Raw genomic sequence first — 27,881 nt, forward strand, 5'->3', positions numbered from 1 at the left:
AAATTAACCTGAGTTGTGGGTAACTCATACAATTGTTTCTTGGATGTTCAGTGCACAAACAAGCCTGCCTGGAGCTGGATCATGATATTCAGGGAAGTCCTATGGCCTGTGTTATACAGGAGGTCAGAGTAAATGATCACAATGATCTCTTCTGGCCCTAAAATCTATGAATTGTATCTCCTACATATGTGTAACATGAAGAACAAAAAACAAAAAATGAAAAAAAGAAGAGGCAAAGGCAGTAAACAAGATGATGAGGGAAAGCAACAAGATAAAAAAACTACTATTTTTTAATTTTTATAAATTCTCTAATAGAGATTGCACCCATTTAACGTAAATTGGGATGTAACAAATAGATCCACAGCTGCACATTGCCACACAGTTTCATTTTTTTCAAACAAAATGAAAGACATCTTTCAAAGAATGTGGAGAAGAGATAAAGTTATATCCAATGTTATATGTGGGGGCGGGAGGGAGATGAAGGAAGGATAAATCCAAAACACTGCCACTCAGTCTCTCCTCACTCAAATCTGAGTCATTACCAGATTTTCCAAGCAGAAGATTCTTTCAATTACAATCAGGCATATACAACAATAAAGCATAGTACTTCCACAGTAGAGCTGGTTGGAAAAAAAATTTCCCTCCATAAAAAATGTTAATGAAAATGCAAGCAATTTCTGTTTCATCAAAATTTACAGAAAAGAATACACTCTCCATGACAAAATTCAGTTAATTAAAAAAAAAAATTCTATCAAACAATTTTGACAGAAAATTTTTCATCAGCCCTATTCCACACATAATAAAGCAGCTGTGACTCTTTTTACAACATCTCTTAGAAAAAGATGAGCAGGAGAAAGAATCAGCAGTGTTTTCAGTAATGTTGTTCAGGTCAAAGCTGGGTATTTTCCAGCTCTATTATTATGATTTCCCCCCCTCTTTTTGCTATACAGTTCTCTCGTAACACTAAACATACTGAACGAGGAGGAAATGAAATATGCTGTTCCAAGTAACTGCAATATGTTCTTCCAAATGTGCTTTCGTTATTGTCAGAGATGGGCTTGAATAAAAATCCAATAACTTAATATGCGCCAAGCCGAGGAAAGTTCAGATATGGATATAGATCCAAACGTGAAAGCTTTGAGGCCATCTCCAGTAATGTTTGTGTTGTCCATTTCCCTCTTTGAATTACTCCTCTACTCTACCTCGAGATTTTTCAAAATTGCATACCAAGATTCTTAATTTCACTCTATTCTTACACATTTCACATAGCCATTAGAAATTAATGGGCACAGACACTGAACCTCCCTTTTACCCTAGAAATCACTTTGACATAATATATGAGAAACAGAAGTAGATCAGCATAGGGAAGATTGTATTTTCACTTCCTTTAAGATTGCTGACCATTAAAGCATGTTATTCTGGAGAGTTGGTAATGCAACAATTGTCATAAACCATCAATTTACTCAAAAGAGGGACAAGAACAAACAGGAGAAAAAGCTGAAGTGGCCTACAGGATTCACTATGCAACACTCCAAAAATATGCCTCCTGATTTAGAAAATGTTTTCAGTTGCATGTTTCTAAAATATTGTCGTAATTTCTATTTTCCAGAAGGGTACATTCATCTTTCATTAAGACTGTCTATGCACATACTCTGCTTCAGTATCTGAACTCCAAAGCTATGACTGAAACAGACAGTTCAGAATTATTCTATTTAAAGTCTCAACTTTTATTGGGCAACTAAAGTCTTATAATATTAATCTAACTTGATATCTGACAGCAATGATTCTAAACAATATTGTAGACTTTGGTAAGCCAGCTGGCTACACAGTAGTTGATCAGATCTTTTTTGGCAATATATACTTTTTTAAAACCTGATCCAAGACAGCTGAAAAACTTAAGCTAAGTATTCATTTACATTATAATGTAAAAGTAAGTTACATGTTTTTCATTGAGGAAAGTATCTACTTTGTAGATAAGGTCAATTACTTACAGGCTTAAATAGTTACCTCTGGGACAGCAAATTTGGCCAATGTGACAAATCTGACATCCACTCTGGATGAATTTGACAGTTTTGTTCACTGAGGTCCAAGATTTTTTTTTTTTTTTTTTTTTTTGGGGGGGGGGGGGATTTGAGGGGGTAGGTCTGCAACCCACACATTTGGATGCTTTGCCTTCATGGCTGGTGAAATCTATCAGAAAGGAATTTTGTTCTAATAATGGTTGAGATTAATATGACTTCGGGAAAGGAAGATATTACCTTCTCTCATGTGAGTGGTGCAGCAGTTAAGCCAACTACTGCCCTGTATTTAACCTTCCTTCATGAAGAAAGTTATGGAGAAGGTTTTGATAGGAACATTTTGGTGTTATGTAGAGATCTCCAATTTCCTGGTGCATAGATAATACTTAAACTCCTCAGTTGGTACTCTCCTCCTATCAACGGACAGAAGTCCATTAAAATTTAACATTTAAAACTGTCAGCAACCACTGGTGCCAAAGGTTTTGTAGGCTTTCGTAAGGTCATGACAAGGTTAGATGGGGGCAATACTTTAGTGGTTTTGTTCTTCCTCTCAGAGAGAATCAAATGGTAGTGATGGTTCATCTACCCAGAAGGCAGTTGTCTTGTCCTGGTGTCTAGACAAGATTAGAACACAGATGAGAACAAGATGACTGAGGCTCAATCATAAAATGGAGGGTTGCTGGCTGGGTAGGAGAAGCATCTTGACAGCACAATAGAGATGGTATTAACACTATTACTTTGTTAGTAATACATTAGGTTTTTTAATGAATTGCAGAGTTTTGGGATGAAGTGGATCCCTGCTCATTTTTTTCCCATTTCCAGTTGGTTAAATGACTACACATGCTTCTCTCTGAAGCAGTCCTAAATACAATGATCAACATATTTGAAATATCCAGGATGAAATGAGCTGTACAGAGGAGACAGTAGAAGAACAGTCTGAAGATGCAGATTGCAGCCCCACTTACTAAATAAGTTTGACCACTGGCAGCATAAAACACTTATTCTTTAAACTCTGTAAGGGGATGCAGTTCACTTCTGGGTGGAATTCAAGGTATTGATTTTGAGCTACAAAGTCACAAATGGTCTGAGTCCTAGCTGCTTAAGGGAATCACTCCTTCCCCACATATTGCTGGGGCAAACTCAGATCAGTAAAGATGCTTCTGTTACACTCTAAAATATGAGCATTTGGGAGCTGGAGATGAGGCATTTTTTTGTGGAGAAGCCTTATCTCTGGAATTCAATTCCCCCATTGATACAACAGATCCCAAGACTTTCCAGACATAGCACAAAGTTCATCTGTTGTCTCAGGACTTTGTCTCTTGGGATGGCGGGAGATAGTCTGCTGTATCTGGAACCACAGGCAATTTAGGGCAGATGTTGGTTAACATGCCTTATGAGAAAATTTACAAAATTAAAAAAAATAAGTATCTGATGGGGACATGCCATCAGTAGAGCGAATCTGGAACTGAACCCAAATATGAACTTCCTGCTCTCTATGGTATTTGGATTCATTGTTCAAGTTTCAATGATTGTAGAGACAAACCTTAGTGGTAAAGATGGGTCCTAAAACTAATTATAAATCTAAAAATAATTAAATTCAAACATTTCAGTGTATTTTAAAAGAACTACATAAAACCCACTGTAGATCATGCTGTGCCATATACCTTATAAATTGGCTAAATAAGCCAGTAGTATTGCGAATGATTCGAGCAGCCTGGGATTCTTCATGCTGACACCTTTGTAATGTTAGACCATCATCCATATGGCCTTCTTGGTGTAATATAACCTATGGAATGTAAAAATAAAACAATGCTTGGGGGGAAATGTGCAATTGAAAATACAAAGCCTATAATTAGGCAAGTAAATTGCATTTGGAAAGAAACAATATTTCAAATGTAATTTTAATACTTTGCAGCTCTTGCTTCAATTTTGTGCTCAAATCTGCTACCTAATTTAGAATGGTATATAGTACATATATAATAAATGAAATCCACTTTCTCTGGGCACTTCTAATACTGATAATTTGCCTATAACAACAATGCATAATGAATTCCTCAGTCCTTTCTAGCAAGGCCACTTAGAAAAGGAGAAAAGAGATTGTTAGTGAACCTTTGAGATTCTTTAAGCTTCTTTTTAAAGATAACAACACATTTCAATGTAAAAAACAAAGATGCGGTCCTTTCTAAGCTCTGTCTTGCAAGAAAAGAAGGACTGAGTTTACTATTTTAAGAATCATCAGTCTACAGGACTCCTGTATGGAAAAACTACTGACAGGAAAACCAGTTACAGTGGCAAACATCTTAAAGATATATACCCAGCAAGGGAAAGAATGTTTTGAAAGCATTAACATGTACCAAAACCTTCTCCGAATTGATTTAACCATTCCTACCTTAAGCTGGGTTCTTGATGGACCACCAAACTAAGCACAGTCACACCAGGCTTTTCTAGATGGGAAACCTCATAGGAACACTTAGGAGCCTCAGGAACTGGTATTGATGTTTCAGTGGGTCTTACCTCTCTCCTTCAACTATTCCCTCAATGTACCAGCATCACATGAGAGAACTCCATGTTTATTTTTAATAAGATGTAAAATTCAAGATCATTTGTAATCATTAAATTCCATGACACTTTTTGCCAGAGTTGTATAATTCACCCTGTTGTCTAAGCTTAATTTTAGCCCCAATAATTACATTCAAACTATCTGAATTTCCAGTACAAATTCAATTAAAAAAGGTATTTTTTATTATTTCCTAAGCAATTCTATTTACTGTGGCTATGAGCTGTTCAAAAGTTGCTGCCTCTCATCTTAAGGATGGCTGAAATGATTAATATCAGTTTGTTGAGTTTGTAAAGTGATATAGGATCCTTGTTTAAGTGTTAAACAACACTTAAATATATATTTAATGCCCCTGTAAGCATAACCAACAATGGATGACCACAAAGAGTCAGTACTAATAGTTGTAAGTCATAATTTTACTCAACACTTGGTACCATCTGCTGAATAATTTTTCTTTCAGATATTGAATATCTTGCAAAAAAAAGACACATGGAAGTTACTTGATTCTTTTGGCACCAGTCCCTTATCATTGATCCCTAACACAACATTTTCATTTTCTTATTGTACAATTGCAATATATTGTGCTAATCTACCATAACAAGCTCTAACAATAACTTGGGAAAATGCTGTAGATAAACTATGTTAATACTAACTCCATTATTCTCAACAAAATTTACATGAACTTTAGAAAAAAGATGTGGTCATGTACCTCAGACTAAAGAAAACACTTAAATACATCCCTGCCTTATAATGGAAGGTCAAGAATGGAATGGATGAGATCTACTACTTTTGGGAATTAAAGTGAATGCCTCAGTACAAGGATTGCCCTTTCTTTTTATCAGCTCAGATTTGAGTATCCCAGGCTGTATTTTAAGGGATATCAATATTATCTGGATCCCTATCTCTTCATTATACACTTCAGTTACTTTCTAGTGAAATGAGTCATAAAAGGAAGAATTTAATGTAACCATCACCTAAAGTAATAATTTCACCTTCAAAAGGGAACGCTCTCTACAATCATTGTAAGTAGTTTCTAGAACTGTTCCATGAAATCCAAATCCAACAGATTTCCTGATCTGCAAACTAAATAAATCTTGTCCTAATCTATACCTTGTTTCTCCAGCAGCTAGCATGAAACACAAAGAAAGCACCAGAGATAGATGCTGCATGTTCTAATCTTTCATATTCTTTTTTTTTTCCCCCCTTTTATGTGTTTTCTTTATTTTGTATTAAAGAAAACAGGATCAGACTTCAAACAACAAGAGCAATAACAGCCCAACAGCATCCGAATTGTCTATCTCTCCCTCCCCCCAAAAAGAGAACTGTTACAATATCTTTAATAAAATCTAAAAAAACCTGTCAAGTGGGAGAGAGGATCCCCCATTTAAAAAAAACAAAACAAAAAAACCCACCTTTGTAGAACTAAAGGGAAAGAGAATAAGGGAATAAAGGGAAACTGTTAAAACGAAAGCCTTACTTGAGCCTTTCAGTGTTAAATATTTAATTGCTTAATGTTTTAACAGTATATAAGGTTTTATTAACATCTTATCCCTAGCTGAGCCTGAAAAATCCTCCTTCCTTATCAACATGATAAATGTGACACCCAGGAAGAGAAGCTTTGGTCTTAGACTCCCTTCTAGATGTAGGGGAAGAGACACTGCAACAACAGGTAGTGTAGAAAAAGTAATACAATCCCAAAAATCTTCTACATGCTGTACTTAACAAGTAGTTAAGAAGGAAACCATAAGTTTGCAGTAAGTCTGTCCATTTTATCTAATAAAAATAAATAAAACTTTAAATTATGAGAGTGCTTCCTTTTTATCTTGAGATCTGCTTAAGTAAAGAGAATTAAATATTAGAGAGCTATTGGTTTGCACCTTAAGGTGAGTTATCCATGAAGACGATTAGATGTGTTTCATTTGTTCAGTAAGACTGTTTTTGAATTCATTCTTGCAGCTGTAGGATTTTCCTAACTGAGACCAATTAATATTATAGGTTGACTAAATTCCACATTTGGGCACTCAGATTGACAGTTAGGACTCAGTTCTGCAAGTTGCTGAGCACTCCGGGAACTGAGGAACACATTCAACTCCTACTCTGTTCAGTGGGGGTTTAAAGCACTCAACTCCTCCCAGAAGCATTCAGTACCTTACACAGATGAGCTACTATTTGAGTGCCAGGGGGAGGCCCCAGTCCAAGGGGAGGAGCCACCGGACCCAGAACTCAACTGATTGCGTGGGACAACAAATGAAAAAACAGGAAGGGGCGTGAGGGTCAAAGGGTCAAACGGAGGGAACCGGAAGGGGACACCGAGCAGAGAACCCCGGACAGTGCCCACTGCTCCTGGAAGGCATCAAGGGAGCCAGGGGATGCTGCCCAGAGGAACTCTGCCCAGATGCGTGAATGGACGGAGGAACGGAGGTAGGCCCCTTAGGCAGGGAAATGTGCCTCTCTCTTGCCAGAGTGCTGACTGAAAGATCAAAATGAGAGATTTAAACCTCCTAATGAGATGCCCACAAATGGAAAATTGGGCCCAAAATACAAATTTCTCCTGAGGTGCCTAAAATATAGTTTTCTTTTTTAAAAAGTGACAATATTTGATTTCATGCTTTTAAAAAAGTACATACATATAAATTACTGCAATTGATATTAAATCAATTATCATTGATGTTTTGCCTTTCAGAGACAAGTAGCCCTAAAAGCAACTGTATCACTTAAAATTGAATAGGACAAATCAAATAGAAGTACACTAATACAAAACAATCCCATTTTGTCAGGATGAAAGACTGTATGAGTCAATAGATATTTTATTATTTATTATAGATAATTTCTATGATTTTAGCTTATACTTTTATTTTTTTAAATGCTTACCTTTCTTTTCAAGGGTCCTAAACGTGGTGCTTTAGCATCCTGTGCTTGATAAGTAAGCCACAATGCACTGGCAACATGCTGGACAAAACAAATGGAATCACCATACTTTATTTCAGCAAGTCCCATACCTTCTATGTCACGTTTCTGAACTGATTCCAGTTTTTCCTTTAGTTTAAAAAAAATAAATAAATGCAGAAGTATTAGTTTAATCTCAATAGTGCAAAGGGAAGCATTATAATCTGTAATATTGAATAAAGCCTATACTAGCAACATAGCTAAGAGATGTAGCTAAAAGTACACTTTAAGTAATTGTAACTTGCTGTAACCAAATCAATGGGTCAGATTCTGCCCTCAGAAAAAGTGTTTATTTAAACTTTAGTTTAAATATTATAACCATTTTTCAGCATAACAACCTAATTGTTAAATAAATAAGCCCAATATGTTAAACTTTTATGAGTATTTACTCAAAAGCTAGTACTGTATGTATGTTTAAAAAACCTCCGCAAAATAGAAAGCAATTCTAGAAAACAATTCTTGAAACTTTTTAGTCAAAGTGAATAAAGCAAGGCCCCATCTACTCTGCAGCAGGCACTCGTTTCTGAAACGTTCCTATGTACATAACTAGAAATTCTGTGGCTTCACATAAATCAAAGCGAACAATTTTATTGAATTAAATATGAAAATACATATAAACAAATTCTTGTGTGATTTATTTTGATATTAAGTTTAATTAATTTTCAATGTGATTTTTGTATTTACAACTTGTATATGTAGAGAAAGTTGCTTGGGATTGTGGGATAGATTTATGGAGGGGTATGGTATGATTGGACAGCCTAATTTGGCAATTAACTGATCTTTGACTCCTAGTGGTAAATATGGACAATGACCTGTGATGGGACATTTGATGGGATGGGTTCTGAGTTACTACAGAGAATTCTTTTTTGGGTGTCTGACTGGTGAGTCTTGCCCATATGATCAGGGTTTAGCTGATCACCAGATTTGGGGTTGGGAAGGAATTTCCCCCAAGGGCAGATTGGCAGAGGCCCTGGAGGTTTTTTGCCTTCCTTTGTAGTATGGGGCATGGGGCATTTACTGGTGGATTCTCTGTACCTTGAAGTCTTTAAACTATGATTTGAGGACTTCAATAACTCAGTCATAGGTTGGGGGTCTATTACAGGAGTGGATGGGTCAGGTTCTGTGGCCTGCATTGTGCAGAAGATCAGACTGGATGATCATATTGATCCCTTCTGACCTTAAAGTCTATGAGTAAGCAAAGTAGCTGGTTGTTTCCTCTACAATGATAATCAATTAATTAGTTAATAATGACAAATTTAGAGTTTGCACCCATATCTCTCCAACAACTACTGTATAGCGCTTTTTGGAAACTCAGACCATTACTAAACCATTTTACTTTGAGTTCACAACTGGAAGGTTTTCTTCCCAACCATCATGGTGGGAAAGAAGGTTTATTTTTTATTTTATAAATGAAAATTGAAATGCCAGAGTGCAATACTGGAGCAAGGAGCAGATTCTGCAGCAAATTCTACAATTGCAGAACACAGAGGGCCCTGCCAGTAAATTAAATATGGAAACAGAACATTTGGAATATATTATTTCGGTATGGGCTTGTCTACATGGCAATTTAAGGCACTGCAAGCCAGGGCATGAATGTACAGAGCAGCAGCATGCTGCACATTAACTGGCTGTGTGGACCCTCCTATTGTGCACTAAAAGTTTGAAATGGCAGGTCAGAAGTGCAATTCAGAACTTTTAGTGAGGAACAGGGTCCAACAGCAACTTAGTGTATGGCAAGCCAGGGTGTGAATGTACACTGCACGAACCTGCTATGTACTAAGTCGCTGTGCCGCCAAGCCCTAGGATTCCAAATGTTTCAGTGAAAAAAATAGGTGGAAGTACTATGTATCTAAATAGGTACCAAAGTAGAAATCTATATATATTTTGCTTAACAGTATTACATTTATATGCATGTTGCTTCTTTTATTATTATTTAATGGATGTTTTAATATTTGTTATGGAAGAATATTAATAACTTTCCTCTAGTTACGGAATACAGTTATAGTTCAGTTAAGTGGTTCATTCAATGTCATGTGAAAGCCCAACATGGAAAAAGAGGGCTCTGAAAGCTTAGAAGCCCAAATGTACCAGGGAGTTCAATAATGAGTTGCTGCATTGACCTGATCCATATATATGGTATACACTGAGGAAAGAAAGGGTATAAAGAGACTGATAGCATGAATCAAGAAAATTGCTGTTGTGACTATAGATTGAGCTCATTCGTCAGCATGATTTATGGTATAGTTCTTAAAATAGATTTTTTTTTTTTACACTTGGACTAAGCAGTTTCAAGACTCCCTAAAAGCATTTGCCTCTTTATCAAAAAAATGTATCAATACTTCTGTGAATGCAATTGTAGCAAAGCTGATAGCAATGCCATAGACAGACAGAAAGACTGCAATTCCACCATGCTGCATATGAAGTTCTAGAGGCAGAGGGCTTGTACTTCCAAAATCACATTTAGACTCAGTGGCACATTAATCACTAGTCTAATTGTAAACAATCTTTCACCAATATTTATCTATTTATGAGGACTAAAAATAAAAATCACAGAATATAGATCTGATTTCTGGTGTCAGGCAAAATTCCTATGGGCCTAACTCAGGAAGAGAGCATCTTGCAAATGACACTCAGCAACTTGCACAACTGGACATTTAGTTTTATGATTTTAAAAAAAGAATTAATACATTTGCTGAGCCCTTCTGATATTTACAACCTTTTTAATGTTAAAAAGTTTGGGCCAGTCAATGCTTCAGATACAGACAGACCCATCAATGTTACTAAGATATGTTTACTATTAATGTTCTAGCAATGCAAGGATGAAGCACGAGGTGTTTGTTCTGTCTAGAGCTCTGTGATAATACCAACTTCAGGCCCCAGGAAAAAAAAGATGACTCCTTTATCAAGACCTGGCTGGGGCTTTCCATATGTTCTACCTATTGTTAGGCAACAGGAAACCTTCATTCACTATTCCCCTAATTCCTTCCTCAAAGCAGGTCCTTACAAACGTAAGTTCTACCTAGTATCTAGATAGGTATTTATACCTTTTGGGATCATTGATAAGCCCTACTCGTTCTTCTCTAGGCATCAGAAGAGAAAGCACAGAAGTTAAGGATGGCGGTGGGTTGGGAAGAATTAGAGTCTGAATTAGTGTCTCAGAGCTGAGTAACCGAACCAAATGGTTTTGCAAGAGCCCCAAAATTTGCTTAAACTGACAATGAGAAGGACATACAGTAAGAACTGCCATACTGGACGATATCAATGGACCATATAGTCTAGAATCATCTCCCTGATAATGGAAACTTCAGTGGAAGACCTAGCCCTCTTTCTGTACCCAAACGCTCAAAGTACAAATTGCTTAATATACTGCAATGTGTTGTATCCACTGCATGATTACTTAGTCCAGGCCGGGCCATCAACATACTCTTTGTGGTAACACTGTCAGCATAGGTTTTCTCTCAGTCTGGAAGCTAGAAAGTCAGGAAGAGCTATGGTAACCATGTAACTGGATTAAAAACAAACAAACCAAAAAACCCCCCAAAAAACACCTTGTGTTTACTATATCTAAATCCTGTCTCTTTCCCATTGCAACATAAACCACACGTCTATGGTTAGAAGGTTTGTTCTGATCCCAGTCTCTGATCATGCTATGTCCTTGAGTATAACAACAGCACCTGAATTATTTTATCCTTTCTCTTTTAAGTCAAGATATTGAGACATTAAAAATAGCTGCTAAAAATGAAGTTAATTTAATATTTGCCATAACTATGTTAATTCTTTTTTTCACTTGCATGGAATATAGCTGCCACATTTCAATGTCAATTTAAATCTGAATAGGGAGTATTGGAATGCCAAGATGAAATGAAATGAAATGCAATTACCATGTACTCCTTGGGGATGGCATTACAATGTCAAAACCATGGGAAAATGTCATATCAAGTTTATGGAGATTGCACTATGATGTCCAAATGAGATGAAACTATTTCAGTGCGTATTTACGGTGAGGACATTATGATATTACAGATGTCTATAGAGAGTATAATACAATGTCACAAATGAAATAAAATCATTTTGGTGCCAATTATTAATGCTAGCTGATTAATTGCTTACTGTTTGCACAGCACTTTGAACATGTAAAGGACTATATCATTACTAAGTACGAACTCTGTGAAGCTTATGTCAAAAGGAAACAAAAACTACTTCAGTGAAAGCTTCAAGGGAGCATGTTATGATTTGGAAGTCAAGCTATGTTAATACAACATTAGCTATCAAAATAAAATAATATTAATTGAAGTTATATGGCAGCTCTAACTGTGCCCTTGTTAATGATAACAAAAAAATGTATACCTCATAAGTAATACACAGTTTGAATTTTGGCTTTTTAGGTCAGTTCTTATTTTAACTCGTGACATTAGACAATCTCTTCAGCTGTTTTGGTCCATGGAATGTGTGATTTCAGCCAGGCCACTTGGTAGCACTGTGCAAGGGCAGAGGGATATTTTCTAGCAGCTGAGAGGTCAGGATTCTTGGGAAATGCCTACTCTGTCTTTATCTAAGTACTTATACAGATCCCACAACATGGTAGTGCCTAAGCACCTCCCCTGCAAGAACACCCTTCTCTTCCCTCCTCACAACCTGTGCTCAGATTGCCTCCCTCAGGACAGGACCAATTGGGCTGAGGAAAGCAAAAGTCACATCAGGAGGTCTGGCTGGTGGCAAGGAAAAAAATCAGTAGTCAGCCAAATAGAAGAACAGGGAGGTAAAGCTGGCAGAATGGAGGAGGGTAAACTGTATGATGCAGTCACTATTCAGAAAGAGGGGGCAAATTCTGGCAAAAATCTAGGGAATAGATTTAGGGAAAACAGGGTGTTCTCAATTGGTAGAAGAGAACAGGAACATGGGTGGTGACAGAGGAGAGGCGTTTGTTATGAAGTGAGGGACAGGAATGTGATTGGAGCTATGTTGACTCTTCTGTAGTCCTTCTGTAAAGAGCAGGAAGGAAAGGTCTTTAGGGTTAAGTTCACCCACCCCTAAAACTGATTAGACAGACTGATGGACACTAACTAAAATGGTACCTTCACCTGCTCCATTTCTCCCTTTATTAACAGTACTTGGCAAAGGTTAAAGTGACAATGAAAGCAGAAAAGTCCAGGATTATAAAAAGAATAGCCTGATCAAGCTAACTCACTGAGACTCTGGTGCACCTTGCCAATGCCTATTTACTGCTGCTACTGAATATTTCATTCCTATAGCTCTATGTCTCTGAACTAGGAACATATAAAGCTTGAAATCTACTTTCTCATTTCTCTCCTATATCAATATAAAAAAAAAGGAAAAAATTCCTTCCATTTTAATTCTGCAGGTGAAATGCAGCATTTACTTGGTGGCAAACGCAAAATGTATAGTTAATAATGAATATTTGAACATTTGGAAACATCATATAAAAAGAAATCTAAAACACCTATTTCATTATCTTCTACCAAAAATGAATTAAGCTTTATGGTAACTGTTAAACTATTACAGCATCCTAATGCCATTTTAATCCTCAAAGATAGCTACACCCTGGCAGTTATGTAGAAATGAAGCCAAATCCTACTGTATGAGTCATCTGTGACTTTTAAATTCATTAGAATGTTATTTACTTTGACTATGATGTTAATAATTTATTTTTATCTTTATATATTGTTAGGTAAATAAAACCTGAAGTATAAAATATTAACTCTAAAATATAAAAAATTCAAAAAAGAAACAAAAATATTATTTTCAAATTAATCCTAGTTCTTCTGTGGTTGTTCCCAAAAGTCTTATAACTGAATCTGAGCTCTGCTTAGCAAAGTATGCCAAGTACTATGCTAGAATAGGAACATCCCATCTTAAAGCAGGATTCCATCTGCTATAGGGGAAACTGTTGCCTCTCTGGTCACAACAGAATCTTTCCCTTAAAACATACAGGCTGACATTTTAAAACATAGGTCTTCAAAAGTGGGACCCTAAATCCATATTCAGCACTTAAATAATAGTCTGATTTTTAGACCTGCTTGGCACCTGTAGTTCTCATTAACTTCAGTGGGAGTTATGAGTACTCAATACCACAGAAAAAAATCAGGCCAAAGTAAGGCTGCAGGAAATGAAACGTTAAAAATTTTTATTCATAGTGGACACAGGAAATAGATAAACTTGTTGGTATATGTGTCATTAACATCTTTTCAGCCTGTTTGTATTGGTCATCTTCACTTAAAGCAATAGAGTTGCCCATGAAATTCTCTCATAACATTTTACACATTCATTTAATTTTTCTATAAAACCCAGACTCCTTCACCTCTGCTCTATTTCTATATGGAGATGTTAAGGAAGACTCTAATATGAATTTACATTTTTTTAAATTATTCTTACTATCAGAGGTGCTGGTGCAATCAAATTAGTGGAAATGAAGTGCTCCATGAATGATCGAAGCAGGGAGAGAAGAAAAGTGCTGAAATGCTAAACAGGCTCTCAGACAAAGTGGGATGCAATTCAGAGGAGAGAGACCTAAATAATAGCAGTGATGGTAAATAAGACTTTGTGAAGCAAGATTAAGAGAAAAGGGCTTGTTTATTCAGAAAAAAAAAAAACATGAGGGGCGACATGATACCTGTCTACAAAATAAACAAAAGGGTGTTTACAATGAGATGAGGAACAATTATTCTTACTTGTCAACAAATACAAAGTAAGAATTAATAGGTAAGGTTACCTCAGTATCTGCAGCAGTTCCTTGAGCTTCCCTATATTTACTATAGGAAATACTTTGAATATGGAGGCTAACTGCAAGTATTTACTCTCTAAGGTGATTGTCAAATGTTCAAAGTGTCACAATCACAGTATTAAAGAATATATCTGAACATACAGGCTAAATGTTATCAGAAACCTCAAAGAATTATGCATTGGGTCAAATTGCCACAATAAATTGCAGCATTGCCAGTTCTAGAAATACCTGAGGCCTAGACCACGTATCACTCTGCATTGTTCAGCTACGCCAGAAGAAGGACGTAAGGCACTGGATGTAATTTAAATTAGGCTGCAACTTTATACTTAGATATCTGGGAGTATCTGGCAGCTAAAATTATACAGTGCAGACAATTCCATATACTTGGGGAGCTACTGTCAGCCCTCCCATTTTCCAATCCTGGTCCCACCCATCCCATTGCTGGGACCCCACCACCCCTCTCATATGATTGTTAAGGGGGCTTAAAGATGGGGAAAGGTTGTCTCTCTGTCATACTTGTCATAGGAGCCCCGAATCCCCATTCTCTGCTCCTTTAAAGGATTCCTCGTTTAAATCTTTTACCACTAACCTGGTCCCAGTATAAATACTCCCTACCTTCCAGTCCCTCCCCTCCCCCAACCTGGTCTGGCTGTACTGCTTCCTGCCTCTTTACCTCCTTCCTACCAGCCTGCTGGACAAGCCCTATCCTTGAAGTTAAAGGGGCAACTCAACTTTCCTGTCCAGCAGGACCAAGTGCCCCACTGCTTGATACAAAGGCAATATCATACATGCAATACATGTTGCATGGCCTCTATAACCACAATAGGCTGGAGAATTACTTAGCTAAATATCCAGTGATCAGAGGAGAGGCTAATTCCCTGCTAACCTGACTATTAGTCTGACTCATTGGTCAAAAGAGCTGTTCTCATGTTTAAAAAAAAAAAAAAAAAAAAAAAAAAGCAGTATTTGCTTTAATACAATGACACCAGCCTTCTGTCTATCAAGGATGGTTTAGGGACAGGGTTCTCAAACTACTTTATTTTTTTTTTCATAGTTCAGATCACTCCTAACAGAGAAATTCCCTCATGGATCTTCATGATCATGCAGACCACTTAGCCTCCCATTTCCAATCACAACATCCCTGTGGCAACTACAGCAATCGCTTACATTAAAAAGTAATATCGGGAAAATATTAGTGTATTTTTAGCTGTCCTTGGAATAATAAAAGTTTGATCCTCTGGAAATCAGAACTGCTTACTTCTGCTTTTCATTTCATCTGCTCCCTCCCAGCTCTACTGTTTTTCTCAACTGGAAATGAGGAAAAAAGGTAGCACCATATGATCAGCAGCTCACTACAAGCCACAGTTTGAGAACCTGTGGTTTAGAGATCCACCAAGTAGGTACTTCTGTTGAAATGCTTCACTTGCAATGTCACTACTATCTATATGACTACGTAAAGAGACCAGGGAAGAATTAGTCCCAATGAAATTAATCCTATCTGATACATGAAACTGGAATGAATGACTATCTTAATGAGGTTCCAGCCCACTAAAATGATTCTATGATCATATCATATCTAGAATAAATAATTATATCTAAATATAGTGTGTAATCTTCTTTGCATGTTAGCAATTTTTTCCAGTGTACAGTTATCTCAATTTGTTCAACACAGAATCAAGTTTTTAAAATGCAAAAAACACACTAAGTGTAGGAATAAAATTGTAATTGTAACCCTGTAGCTTAATTCATAGCTTTTAATTGTAATTGTAACCCTGTAGATTAATTCATAGCTTTTAATTCATACCCTTATTTGGGTCAACCTCTATATGGTTATTATTGAAATCATGTAACATTTGAACTTCTCTCAGTCATACTCCATATTGTGAATGTAAAACCCCATTTTGACCTATGTACCCCATCTTGTGTAAAACCCCATTTTGACCCTATGTACTCCATCTTGTGTCAAACCCTTTCTAAACCTTTAGATGAATAAGATAGCTATCTGAACAAGGTATGAATGGAGAGTGTATGTGTGTGTGAGTCAGACCCAAACTGCCAGCTTGTCCTGATGAAGTTGTCCTGATGAGGTGTGAAGTCCATCCTAGGCTGAAGAGTGTGAACACAGCCCCAAAAAGCAAAGAAGGATCCACCCCAGAAAAACTTAATCAAACTTAATCAAAGACATCAAAGAACAAGCTGAAAGTCACGTCTGCTATTGTACCTGCAATCAACGGTCACAGAGAAGCGACGTGACACAGCAGAACTGAAAAACCTATATAAGACTGGGTGAGATTTCAAGGCTTTGGGGAAAAACAGCGTTCTACACATCACCTAAAGAAGAGCGTCGGTGCGCGCCCGACAAAGACCCTGCTCTCCTCATGCCCAGCTTTCCTGGCCAGGTAGCTGCTACGAGCCACGAACTCCAGCAACGGACCCTAGCTACGACCTCAAGCCACAACCAGGACTGGTAGCTATATATAACTATAGAACGCTTTCTGGTATGTTTGGGCGCATGTATGTGTGTGTGTGTGTGTAGGTTTAAGTTAGTTATTACTTTAGTTTTTGTCAATAAATGCGGCATACTGCCTTTTCCCCTTGAAAAAGTCCCGAGTGCTTAATTTTGCACAACACTAAGATCATCAACCCCATTATTCTTGTATTTGCATTCAAAATCACTGTCAATTGCTTCCTCCTTTAAATAATTTTGTAAGATGCTGGAACCTATTTGGATCTAGCATTTGAGATCTTCATATTTATTTACCTTCGATGCTCTAAAACAAAAGGAAGTAGATTTTGTGTCTGACTTTCCTCTGTCTAACAGTACAAGACCTTGGTCTTCAGTAAGTGCCAAGTACTGTCCTGTTGTAATGTGTCGAAGGCGGAATGGTTGTCCCCATCTGATGTAACTGCCACTCCAACTAAACAATTAGACAGCAAAAATTAAACTCCAAGTTACATGAAACAAACATTTCCACTTTGAGTTATAAAAGATGTGTTGAAAATTCTAAAAAAAAATAGCATTTTAATAAATAATTCTGCCTAGATGTCATATGTTCAATATTTCTCTTCATCTCTCTATTATTAAAGATTTATTTTTATTAATATTAATGGATGGACTAAAATAAGTAAAATATCAGGGCAAAAACAGTTAAGTCATGCTATATCTCCAGATAATCCATAGCAGAAGGTCCGTCAAACTCCTAGTAATGGGAGCTACAAACAACACTAGCAAAAATTACTGTACCTTATACGAAGGGGTTCCACTCTCCACAAGGCCCTTGCACGTACACCAGCTCCTCCTGTTTCATAGAATACCCTCCTGCAGATAGATTGAAAAGATCATCCCCTTGTAGTTATTTATAATACAAAGATTTTATAACTTATTACTTCACTGGACACTTTTTCCAGCCAAGTAAGTGGAGGTGAATGGAGACCAGATTCCTACTCATCATTAACTGCAGTGTTTACACACTGGTTAAATGTGGATGTATGAGCTTAATTTGAGCCATAACCATCTAATTTTTTTATTGTTAAATCTGTAATGACTATAAATCTGTAGCTGTTTCCTCAGGTACTCCTTCTTAGGTGCTGATAAAAAAAATTCTAACTTCAAAAACACCAGATCAATTTTATGTCACTTGATTGTTCAAAAAAATCTCTAATTCATGGAGTTCCCCAATCAGAAGTATGGATTAGTAAGGCTCTATGTACACAGAAGCACAATAGTAAACATAACGACAGATAACTGCACACTTTCAGGAGTTATAATTTACAGCAACCCAGGTAATCAGAATACCAATTTCAGGGTCTGAAATGTATTGCTAGACCAATATCTGAATTTAAAAGATGGTACATATATCTGTACATGTTCACAAATAAAAATACTGTAATGTACTGTAATTGCAATTATATGTTGTGAGACAGTGATTACAATGCTATCTGTATGAATATTATATTTTTACTGCAAGAGTGACTCATCCCTTGTTTTTATTAAAGGGCTAAAAACTGAAACTGCCTAAAATATGAAAGAAAAATGTTGAATAAATAACCCTCACAAAAACACTTAATATTAAAGAGTTCAGAAGAATAAAATAATTAAAAATAGACAGACTACCTCAAATGAAAGATAAACATAACACCAATAGCCCCTGTCCAACCATTCAGGAAAAGATCTGAAGTAAACAGCTTGGCTTCATACTGTCTCTTGAAGGTCAACTGATTCAGGTTCTGCCAAATCAACAGGGGCAAATGAATTCCAGAGTTAAGTCCCTCCATTCCCTGTCATCAGCCTCCAAGCTCTCAAATATCAGGACTGTTATCTTAAAGGCATCAGTTATTCTCAAATGCTCGGGTGGTGCATGGGGTAAGATGCAGTCCTTCAGTTAGGTAAGACAAGCCATGTCAGACTGAAAAGATAAGTATCAACACTTCAAATTGCACCTGGAAATGAGCAGAAAATCAGTGCATTCTTTGGGCGCTAGCGTAACGTGCTTCTTTGCAGACAAGCTGCTGTGCTGCAATCTTCACCAGTTGCAGCTTGAGTTGCCTGTTAAGATAACCCCATGTACATGGTACTGCAGCAATCCAAACTGGAGGTTACAAAAGTAGTGGGAGAGGTTCATCAAAGGTATTACCTTTTGGAATTTGATGCTGGTCATTGCTATATTTTCTTTTTGCCATTAATGATTGGCTTTCCAGCAAGATTTATGCAATTATTACTGTGTATATACTTATGGTATAAAGAGTAATAAAGTACCCCTTAAATATTGTTCTGCTGTACTGGAAGACGACTTACTTAAGGCTTATGCCTTATTCTTTATCATCTGTCTTTTAAGGTATATTTAATTGTTTTTGAAACATCAACAAAATAACAATTGATTAAGTAGGTTAATTAAGAGATTTCTGAAAGAGGGAGTGTGGGAATTAAGGGACCATTGATCCACCTATTGCTACTTCCCTAAACCTCCCACTAGTTTGCAAAGTTGTTCGTTCACTGGAAAACAAACAATCTCCTTCTCGACCTTGAGAAAGATTTAAGAAGCCCCACTTGATGCAACATTTTCTGTGATTCATGCCCTCTACCAAAGAAAACAAATATGATGACAAGAATAGTTTTGTAAAACCAAGGTAAAAAGCACCAAATCTCTTCTTAGAGATAAAGACAGCATTCTACTCCATCATCCAACACACAACTATGACAAGTACTAAATCTGCAATGTTAAAATGCTTGGGCTGTGAGAAAATGTTCAAGCCCGTAGCTAATGTATTCTTTTTTCCATAGCCATCAGAAAAATTACTTCTCAAGCTTGATGCACTTTTCCCTATTCTAAAATGTTTTAGGAATCCTTTTAGATAAGTTATGAAGAGTTAGAGTGAAGTTATCTGTATTTTTCTTATAGGCAAAGTATAACTATTAAATGTTTTTCACACAGTATTAAACTCTTCTTTTTTATTTATCTATGCCAAAATTGAACTCTTTGTTCACTGTCTGAGATGATTTGTGGACTTAATGTTTTTATTAATATGATTTAATAATCTAAATTGTCCTATTGTTCACAATTCTAAATTTAGAATCAAATGTAATGGACAGCAAGAAAATGCCAAACTGCCTGGGACAGGCTGTAGAACCTCTTTTGGTATGTGCATAAGAAAAGAGGGAATATACAGATCTAGATACAGTCATTTTAAGTTATGTGTATCCCTTTTATTCCTAAGAGTATATTGCTATACACAAACCTGTATCCTGTCTAACCACACAACACCAAAGCCCAAAATATCACTTGACATTCTGTGATCTTAACAGCAACATGAACACATTATTTACATATTTTTGCACTTAATTTACTTGCATCATCTTAGGGAAAAGAAAAAATGAAATTTTCTTTGCTTAATAATGATAGCATTTAACTAGTTCTAATTAGCCTGTGAAGTGTACACCTCATTGAGGTGAATGGGATCAGAAGAGGAAAAAGGACACCATTGTACTGCTACTGCTTCTTGCTTACAGGTTTTTTCCTGCAAGATTGGATTATCTGGCAAGTAGCCCTTCTATTATTCTTTGCAATGAAAAAAAAATTGAATTTTATTTTTAAATGAAATTTTAGAATTTGCAGAATGTTGTAGAATTGTAGTAAAAAAATCTCAAGGATCAGTCATTTACCCACTGTTAAAATTTCTTCTTGTCCCTGATGTTGAGTCAGGGGTTTGGTTGTCCCCACCATCCCCATTGTTGTTTGTCTGGGGGCGGAGGGAAATCTGCTGTGTGTTTCAGCAAGGAACTATCTACATCGTTGTAGGAAGGCGCAGTGGCCTTCCTCGGAGCCTGGGCCGAGGAAGGGCCGCAACGGACCACCGGCCGACAGTCATTGAGACTGCTGTAGCAACACACAGAGATGCAGCTCTTGTGCCTGACAGGCCTCTATGTTTCAGTCAAGCAGGAAGAATGTGCATTGGACTGTCACAAAGGGACAGGGCTTCCCTAGACTCTACTAACATATATTAGCAGATGCCTAGTGATCAGACTCAGAATTTGTCTTCACTCATGTTTTTTTTTTTAAGTTTTCCCCTCAGCATAAACAAAGCTCATACTCCTCAGTGAGAACTTAGTCCTTGCCAAATTTCAAGTTAAATATTTTGGTCACTTTTGCTTAAGACCTATTAAAAAGAGTGGTTAGAATATTTGTACAATCACTGTTACTCCAAAAAGAAGGTTATTTAACCCTTCTTTCAAAAGGTTGACCTTCAGACAGAGACCAAGCATGAAAAATTTTAGCCTCAAAAGCAAGTGTTTCAGAAAACTAGCAGGCATGTAAAAACAAGCTTTATAATAGCAATTGCATGTGTACCTTTTCTATAGAAAGCACAAATACTATTCTCATCTATTTAATGTATATGTAATAGATACAATTATTTTAAAACTGAAATTGCTTTTCTGTATTGCAAGGTTTTTTCTTCAATAAAACATATGTAAAAGCCATGAACTTGTTTGCATATCAGGAGTGATAACAAGCACGTGTTATATGAACAAGAAATGAAAATACTTTGGGGGTGAAATTCTCAAAATATCCACAAAGCTCTAGTAATCAAGTCTTATATGAATGTCCTGTAAGGAATTAGAGTAATAAACTTCCCTCCCCGCAATCTGGGGGCAAGCTACAGGGCTCCAATATAACCTCCCATGGAAGGCAGTGTTTCTGCTTGCTAAAGTAGTGGCTAGTGCTCCTTCACGTTCCTCACCAGGCATCTGCATAAGCAGGATTTGCAGAGGAACTTCCCCAGTTCTCCTCTTCATGCCATCCATCAAACTTTGAGCTGGTGCAGGGGCTCCTTTTTGATGCACAGTAAGCCCAGGCACCCTCATCTCTTGCTGCTGCTGCTCTTCCTATGGCAGGGGAACTAAGACCATGTCTACACTACAGACCTTACAGCAGCATAGATGTACCAATGTAGCTGCACTACTGTAAGATCTCTCGTGTAGCCACTCTATGCCGATGGGAGAGAGCTCTCCCGTCAACATAGTTAAACCATCCCCAATGAGCGGTGGCAGCTATATCAGCGGGAAAAGCTTTCCCACCAACATAACACTGTCCACACCAATGTTTATGTCGGTGTAACTTACATCGCTCAGGGGGTTGTTTTTTCATACTCCCTAGTGACATAAGTGGTAGTGTTAGGGTGACTATACATCCCGTTTTGGCTGAGACAGTTCCTTTTTAAGCCCTGTCCAGGCCATCCCAACTTTTTTGGCAAAAGTGGGCATTTGTCCTGTGTGCCCTTACAACTTGATCAGCTGGCAAGAGCAAATGGGATAAATGCCCACTTTTGTTTAAAAAAAAAAAAAAAGTGGGTTGTGGAGAAACGTAGGGGGTTAGGGGACACACAGGTGGGGGAGGCAGGGTTCGGGTTAGCAATGCCTCACACAGGGAGCAGGCAGGGCTCGAGCGAGCAACAATACCAGCCCCACGAGGAAGGGCGGACAGGCAGTGCTTGGGAGAACAGCGACACCAGTCCTACGTGAGGGAAGGAGCAGGGCTCAGGTGAACAGCTTGGACCAGCCCCAAGTGGGGGGGGGTGGGAAGGTGGTGAGGAGGGGAGTGCTTGGGGTAGCCCGACATGGTGTCCCATTTTCTATTTGGGAAATATGGTCACCCTAGGTAGTGCAGACATAGCCTAACATTCTGCAGTGAGTGGGCCTTCTGTCACTGTGTGAATTGCACCATTATGAACAACTTTCTGTGTAGAAGCCTTTTAAAAATTAAATGTCTCTTCTACAAAAGAAAAGACTATCCGAGCTGCATAGCTTAGGCAACTCCTTTCATGGTAACAGAAATTTCAGGTTGTCTGGAACCGGTTGAGCAGTGGACTGTAATACACAAAACCCTTTTGTACAGGCAACGTACCATGAACCAAAGTCATGTTCAGTCTCTCAGTTCTTACTAATTAATTTTGCTGGCTCTGTTTTTTCCTACATCTGTTCCTATTTTTTTTTAATTTATTTTGTTTTGTAGAATCTGTGTGACTGATCTGAAAACAAACCAGTCTAAACTGAGTCCTAACGTTTCTTTTTTCTGAAATCCTGCTGATGACAATGCAACTCCAAACCAATCTCGGCATGTGATGTTATATCACTTTCATGGGTAAACTTCAAAAACTATTCCAGTTGGCATTTCTAGTCAGAGGAGAATTTCTCTTATTCTTGAAATACCAACTTGTAGCGAGCTGGTCTTGCTTCATTAACATAAATAACTTTTTCAGTTGTAGCACTGTATTGATACAGCATTTTCAGAATGCATTTAAAGCTGCCTGTCGAGGCAGGAACATGGGGAGTATTAGACACTTGCCAAACATAGACTTTGAAATAAAGCGAGAGGGAGAGAGACATGCATAAGAAGCAGCCTAATGACCCCATGAGTCATTTTCAGGTTCTTAGCTGCAACTGAATTCTAGTGAAATAGTAGCAAGTAAATTACTCCCTGTGATTTCTCTACATACTGAACAAATTTCTGCCTTTATTTACACCCGTGAAACCCCACTGACCTCAGTGAGACTGCAAGGATATAACAGAAGTCATAGAAGTTCTACACACACACTCTTTATATACATTTTATACTTTTACATTTATTCACACAAAGAAAATGTTGAGAAAAAAAATTCACTGACAATGAAGGGAAGAAGAAAAGAAAGTGTATACAAAATGCATGCTCACTCACTTCTGCTGTGAATCATTCTGGTCTGTAGATGGGATTGTCAAACACTCATCATGGCCATGAAAAAAACGTACTACATGCCCACCAAGTAGATATCCTGGAGAAGAATCATATTCCCTAATTAACTTTGGAAACATTGACAAAGGCATATTTGTGAAGTCCACAGTTGTAAAACCTGGAATTATTCAGTATTTTATCAGCAGTGAAATTAAACAAGTACATAAAACAATTTGTGCAGCATAAAATATATTACTTTAGAATGATATTATTTTTAATGAAAAATTCTGAATTGAAAATGAAGGTGAAAAAGAAAATAAATAACCCAGATATTGAAGAGCTAAGTTAGGATTCAGAGATAGGCAGATGGAAATTAAAGCTTCCATAATTATTGTTGCTTTGATAGTGGCATTTTGAAACAAAAGCAGAATCAAATGCATACTACCATAGTTTTGAGACATAAGTGAATTTTCTAAATTATTGAAATGTAAATTCTGCAGAACAAAATGTCTTGATAGGAGAAGCTATCAGCCTGTTTTGACATTTATAATTTGTGTCAAAATCAAAATTGCGTAGTAATAGCAGGTGATTGGGGCAGAGAAAAACACTTAGATATTCTGTAGATTTAGATTTTAATGGAGGCTATCTTTCCAACCCATTTAACACAGAGACTGCAGGTCAACTGTAGGCACTTTGCCGCATAGCAAAAGAAGAAACATGAATAATCAACATCTTACTGTTAACTGTTCTAACCTCAGTCAAATCTGTGCTTCTTTAGTTTTTTAAAAGGACAAATATGTAAAAGTGGGGAAAAGGTAAGAGAAACAACCTAGATACTGTGTACCTATATATTCTATGGTGACTGATGCAACACAAATTAAACAATTAAACTAGATAACATGGTAATTAACAATATGGCTTAAAGTAAATTATCCATTTGACTGTTAATAGAAGTGGTAAAGCCAGGGTGTAATGGGGAGGAAAGGCAGTTCCTGAAAGTTTTCTTATCCAATATGATCTAAATGTTCTAAATATTTTGAGGTCTGACCATTTATCATCTAAACCATTCTCAGAGGTAAATCCACAGCTACACATTCAGCTACATTCTGAATGACAAGCACTAGACAAAATACACATTTGAGCAACCTCACAAAACCCACTTTATGCTCCTATGTAGGGCTGGAAGGGACTTCAAGAAGTCATCAAGTCCAGTGCCTTGCACTGAGGAAAGACAAAATAAACCTATACAATCCCTGATAGGTATCTGTCCAACCTGTTCTTAAAAACCTACAGTGATGGGGATTCCACAACCTCCCTAGAAGCCTATTCCAAAGTTTAACTACCCATACAGTTAGAATGTTTTTCCTAATATCTAATCAACATCTCACTTATTGCAGATTAAGCCCATTACTACTTGTCCTACCTTCAGTGGACATGGAGAACAACTGATCATTGTCCGCTTTATAAGAGCCTTTAACGTATTTGAAGACTTATCAGGTCCACGTTCAGTATTCTTTTCTTAAGACTAAACATGCCCAGTTTTTTAAATCTTTCCTCAGAGGTCACGTTTTCTAAGCTTTTTTATCATTCTTGTTGCTCTGGACTTCCTCCAATTTGTCCACATCTTTCCTAAAGTGTGATGCCCAGAACTGGACATGAGTACTCCAGCTGAGGCCCAACCGAGTAGAGTGGGACAATTTCCTTCTAACTTATACACTCCTGTTAATGTATTCCAAAGCAATATTTGCCTTTTTTGCAACTGGGTCACATAGCTGACTTACGTTCAATTTGTGTCTACTATAATCCGCAGATCCTTTTCAGCAGTACTACTACCTAGCCAGTTATTCCCCGTTAGCTAGTTGTGCATTTGATTATTCCTTCTTAAGGGAAGTATTTTGCACTTGTCCCTTCAGGATCCCACTAGATACATCTTCCTAGCATGACAGTGAATCATTGATATCTACCCTGTGAATGATCTTTCAACAACCTTATAGAAATTTCATCTAGACCCCATTTCCCTTGTTTGCTTATGAAAGTGTAATTGGGACTGTGTTAAAAGCCTCACTAAAATCAAGTTATATCATATTTTCTGCTTCCCCCCCATCAATTAGGCCAATCACTCTGCCAGAGAAGGAAACTAGGTTGGTTTGGCATGATTTGTCTTGACAAACCCAAGCTGGCTATTCCTTATAACCCTGTTATTTAATAATTTGTTCCAATATCTTTCAAGGTATCAAAGTTAGGCTGAGTAGTCTTTTTGTTCCCCTTTTTAAAGATAAGAACTGTTCACCTTGTCCAGTCCTCTGGGATCTCATGAGTTCTCAGATAATTGCTAATGGTTCCAAGATTGTTTTATCTAGTTTCTTAGAGTACCTTTGAGTGAATTTCATCAGGCCCTGCCACCATGAATATATGTAACTTATCTAAATATTCTTTAACAAGTTTTTCCCTATTTTGGCTTGTGTTCCTTCCTCCTTGTTAAAACTGTGTTGAATATTCTGGAAATAAGGACAGTCTTGCCCAAAAGCACTTGTGTTTGAGTTTTATCCTACTTCATAATTTTGACCCCAAAAGGTATAGAATGTAAAACCCTGACATTTGGTACCCATGAAAGTGAAGACCTATAAGCATCGGCTTGAACAAAGCATAGTACAGATAGACACACTGCTTCCCACCACTTCTCTACCAATGGACCTTAGAGCCAACCTAAAACATCTGTTATTTCTCTCTTGAGGCTTCCTTGATCAATGACAATTGTGCCAAATTTCTGTGGGGTGTGTACAAAGGAGGAGGATACTGTAAGAGTCATTTTCACTTGGAGCCTGATGCTAGTCCATTGACACAGTGCACCACCTAGGCCCTAACTCTCCAAACACTCATTACTATGAATGGTCCCATTGAAAGATTATGCTTGGTAGTGTTTGAAGTTTTGGGTCCTTTGGAAACAGTCTGTTGCTAAGATCACATCTATATTTCCCCCATGTTTCTGCCTTTCATTTGCTCCTTTTATCCCCCTCTCTATACTTGCACCTGAAGGAATTTATCCACTCCATTGGTCTCTTTCAGCAGCAACATTCTGATGACTCACAAATCTGCTTCGCCACCTTACCCTATTTCCTCTGTGCTCTTGTCTTTTCCTGTTTCTACAATGGCTTGCTCTACACTACGAAATTAGGTGGCATAATTATGTCGCTCGGGGGTGTGAAAAATCCACACCTCTGAGTCACACAGTTAAGCTGACCTAGCCCCCAGTGTAGACAGCACTAGGTCAATGGGAGAATTCTCTTGTTGACCTAGCTATCACTTCTCAGGAAGGTGGAGAACCAATACCACCAGGAGAACCCCTCCCATCAGTGTAAGTAGCGTCTTCACTGAAGCGTTGCTCCAGTGCAGTTGCATTGCTGCAGCATTTTAAGTGTAGATAAGCCAAATATCTTCTTTCATGTCCTGTCACTTCTTTAAACTAAAGAATGTCAAAAATGAATTAATCTTTCCTGAAATTTCTGTGCTGTCCATTTCACACTTTCATCATTCACTTTTGTCCAGGTTTGTTGAAAAGTTCACTATTCTCTGTGTCATTCAAACTTGCAATCTTTGGTTTATCCATTTTCTTTTCCTGTCATATCCAGACTCACCAAGACTTGCTGCTGCTTCTTACAATGTTCTATCATGCCCTTTCTTCCTTTACTGCCAAAAATATGGTTCACTTGGTGCTTCTTTTACCTACATGACTGTAAGTTCTCTTCATCCAGTTTCCTGATTCTCTCCTTTCCCATATGTTTTTCTGCATGATGAAGTTTATTTACCTGTAACTGGTGTTCTTTGAGATTCATAGTTCCACTTGTTGGACCAAGACCACTGCACCATAAGCTTCCAGAACCTTTTGGAAAGCACCATGCATTGGGGCCACTTGCCCCTCCTGGGGTTCCACAGGTATAAAAGAGTGAGTGGCCCTAATGGATCCTCAGTTCTTTCCACTAATTCAGGAATTCCTAACTTGAGACTTCTAGTAAGTAAGGAGCATGAATAGCAGAGTCTCGTCTCAAAAAACTCCAGTTACAAATAAGTAATTTTCATTTCTTCTTCAAGTGGCTTATGTATATTATCAACTTTTAGCAAGCAGAACAAAGTCTAGGAAGGTGGACTGAGTTGTTCTAGGTAAACAAAAAGAGCAGGAATGCCCAGCAAGCATCTGGATGCTAGGTCAAGAGTGAACAGAGATGAATGAACTTCTTGCTCTCCCTAAGCATGTCTTAATGTGGGGATTTTTTTTATTATTATTTATTTATTTATTTTTGCTAAAAACACATGTATAGCTGCAGTTTCAGTCGTGCAACATGGTGTGATGAAGACAGTGTGAGGGCATTCCTCCAATGATGCCTTTTGTCCTGGACGAAGACTGAACATTTGTAGGA

The 27,881-nt window shown here is 37.5% G+C and overlaps 1 protein-coding gene across 3 annotated transcripts in view; it reads right to left on the bottom strand.

Moving 5' to 3' along the window:
* The window catches only part of RYR3 (ryanodine receptor 3), a 477,864-nt gene that overhangs the window by 315,174 nt on the left and 134,809 nt on the right, over positions 1-27,881 (bottom strand). For all 3 annotated transcript variants that reach the window (XM_067558027.1, XM_067558029.1, XM_067558028.1), the window contains 5 exons: positions 23,473-23,566; positions 17,508-17,582; positions 17,025-17,181; positions 7,447-7,611; positions 3,683-3,804 (listed from right to left, as the gene is read on the bottom strand). In XM_067558027.1, coding sequence (XP_067414128.1) covers positions 3,683-3,804; positions 7,447-7,611; positions 17,025-17,181; positions 17,508-17,582; positions 23,473-23,566 — 613 coding nt within the window. The remainder of the gene's footprint in view (positions 1-3,682; positions 3,805-7,446; positions 7,612-17,024; positions 17,182-17,507; positions 17,583-23,472; positions 23,567-27,881) is intronic.

This window comes from Emydura macquarii, unplaced genomic scaffold (genome assembly GCF_026122565.2).
Source record: "Emydura macquarii macquarii isolate MOO-44397 ecotype Brisbane River unplaced genomic scaffold, CSIRO-AGI_Emac_v2 contig_1876, whole genome shotgun sequence".
Taxonomy (NCBI): Eukaryota; Metazoa; Chordata; order Testudines; family Chelidae; genus Emydura; species Emydura macquarii.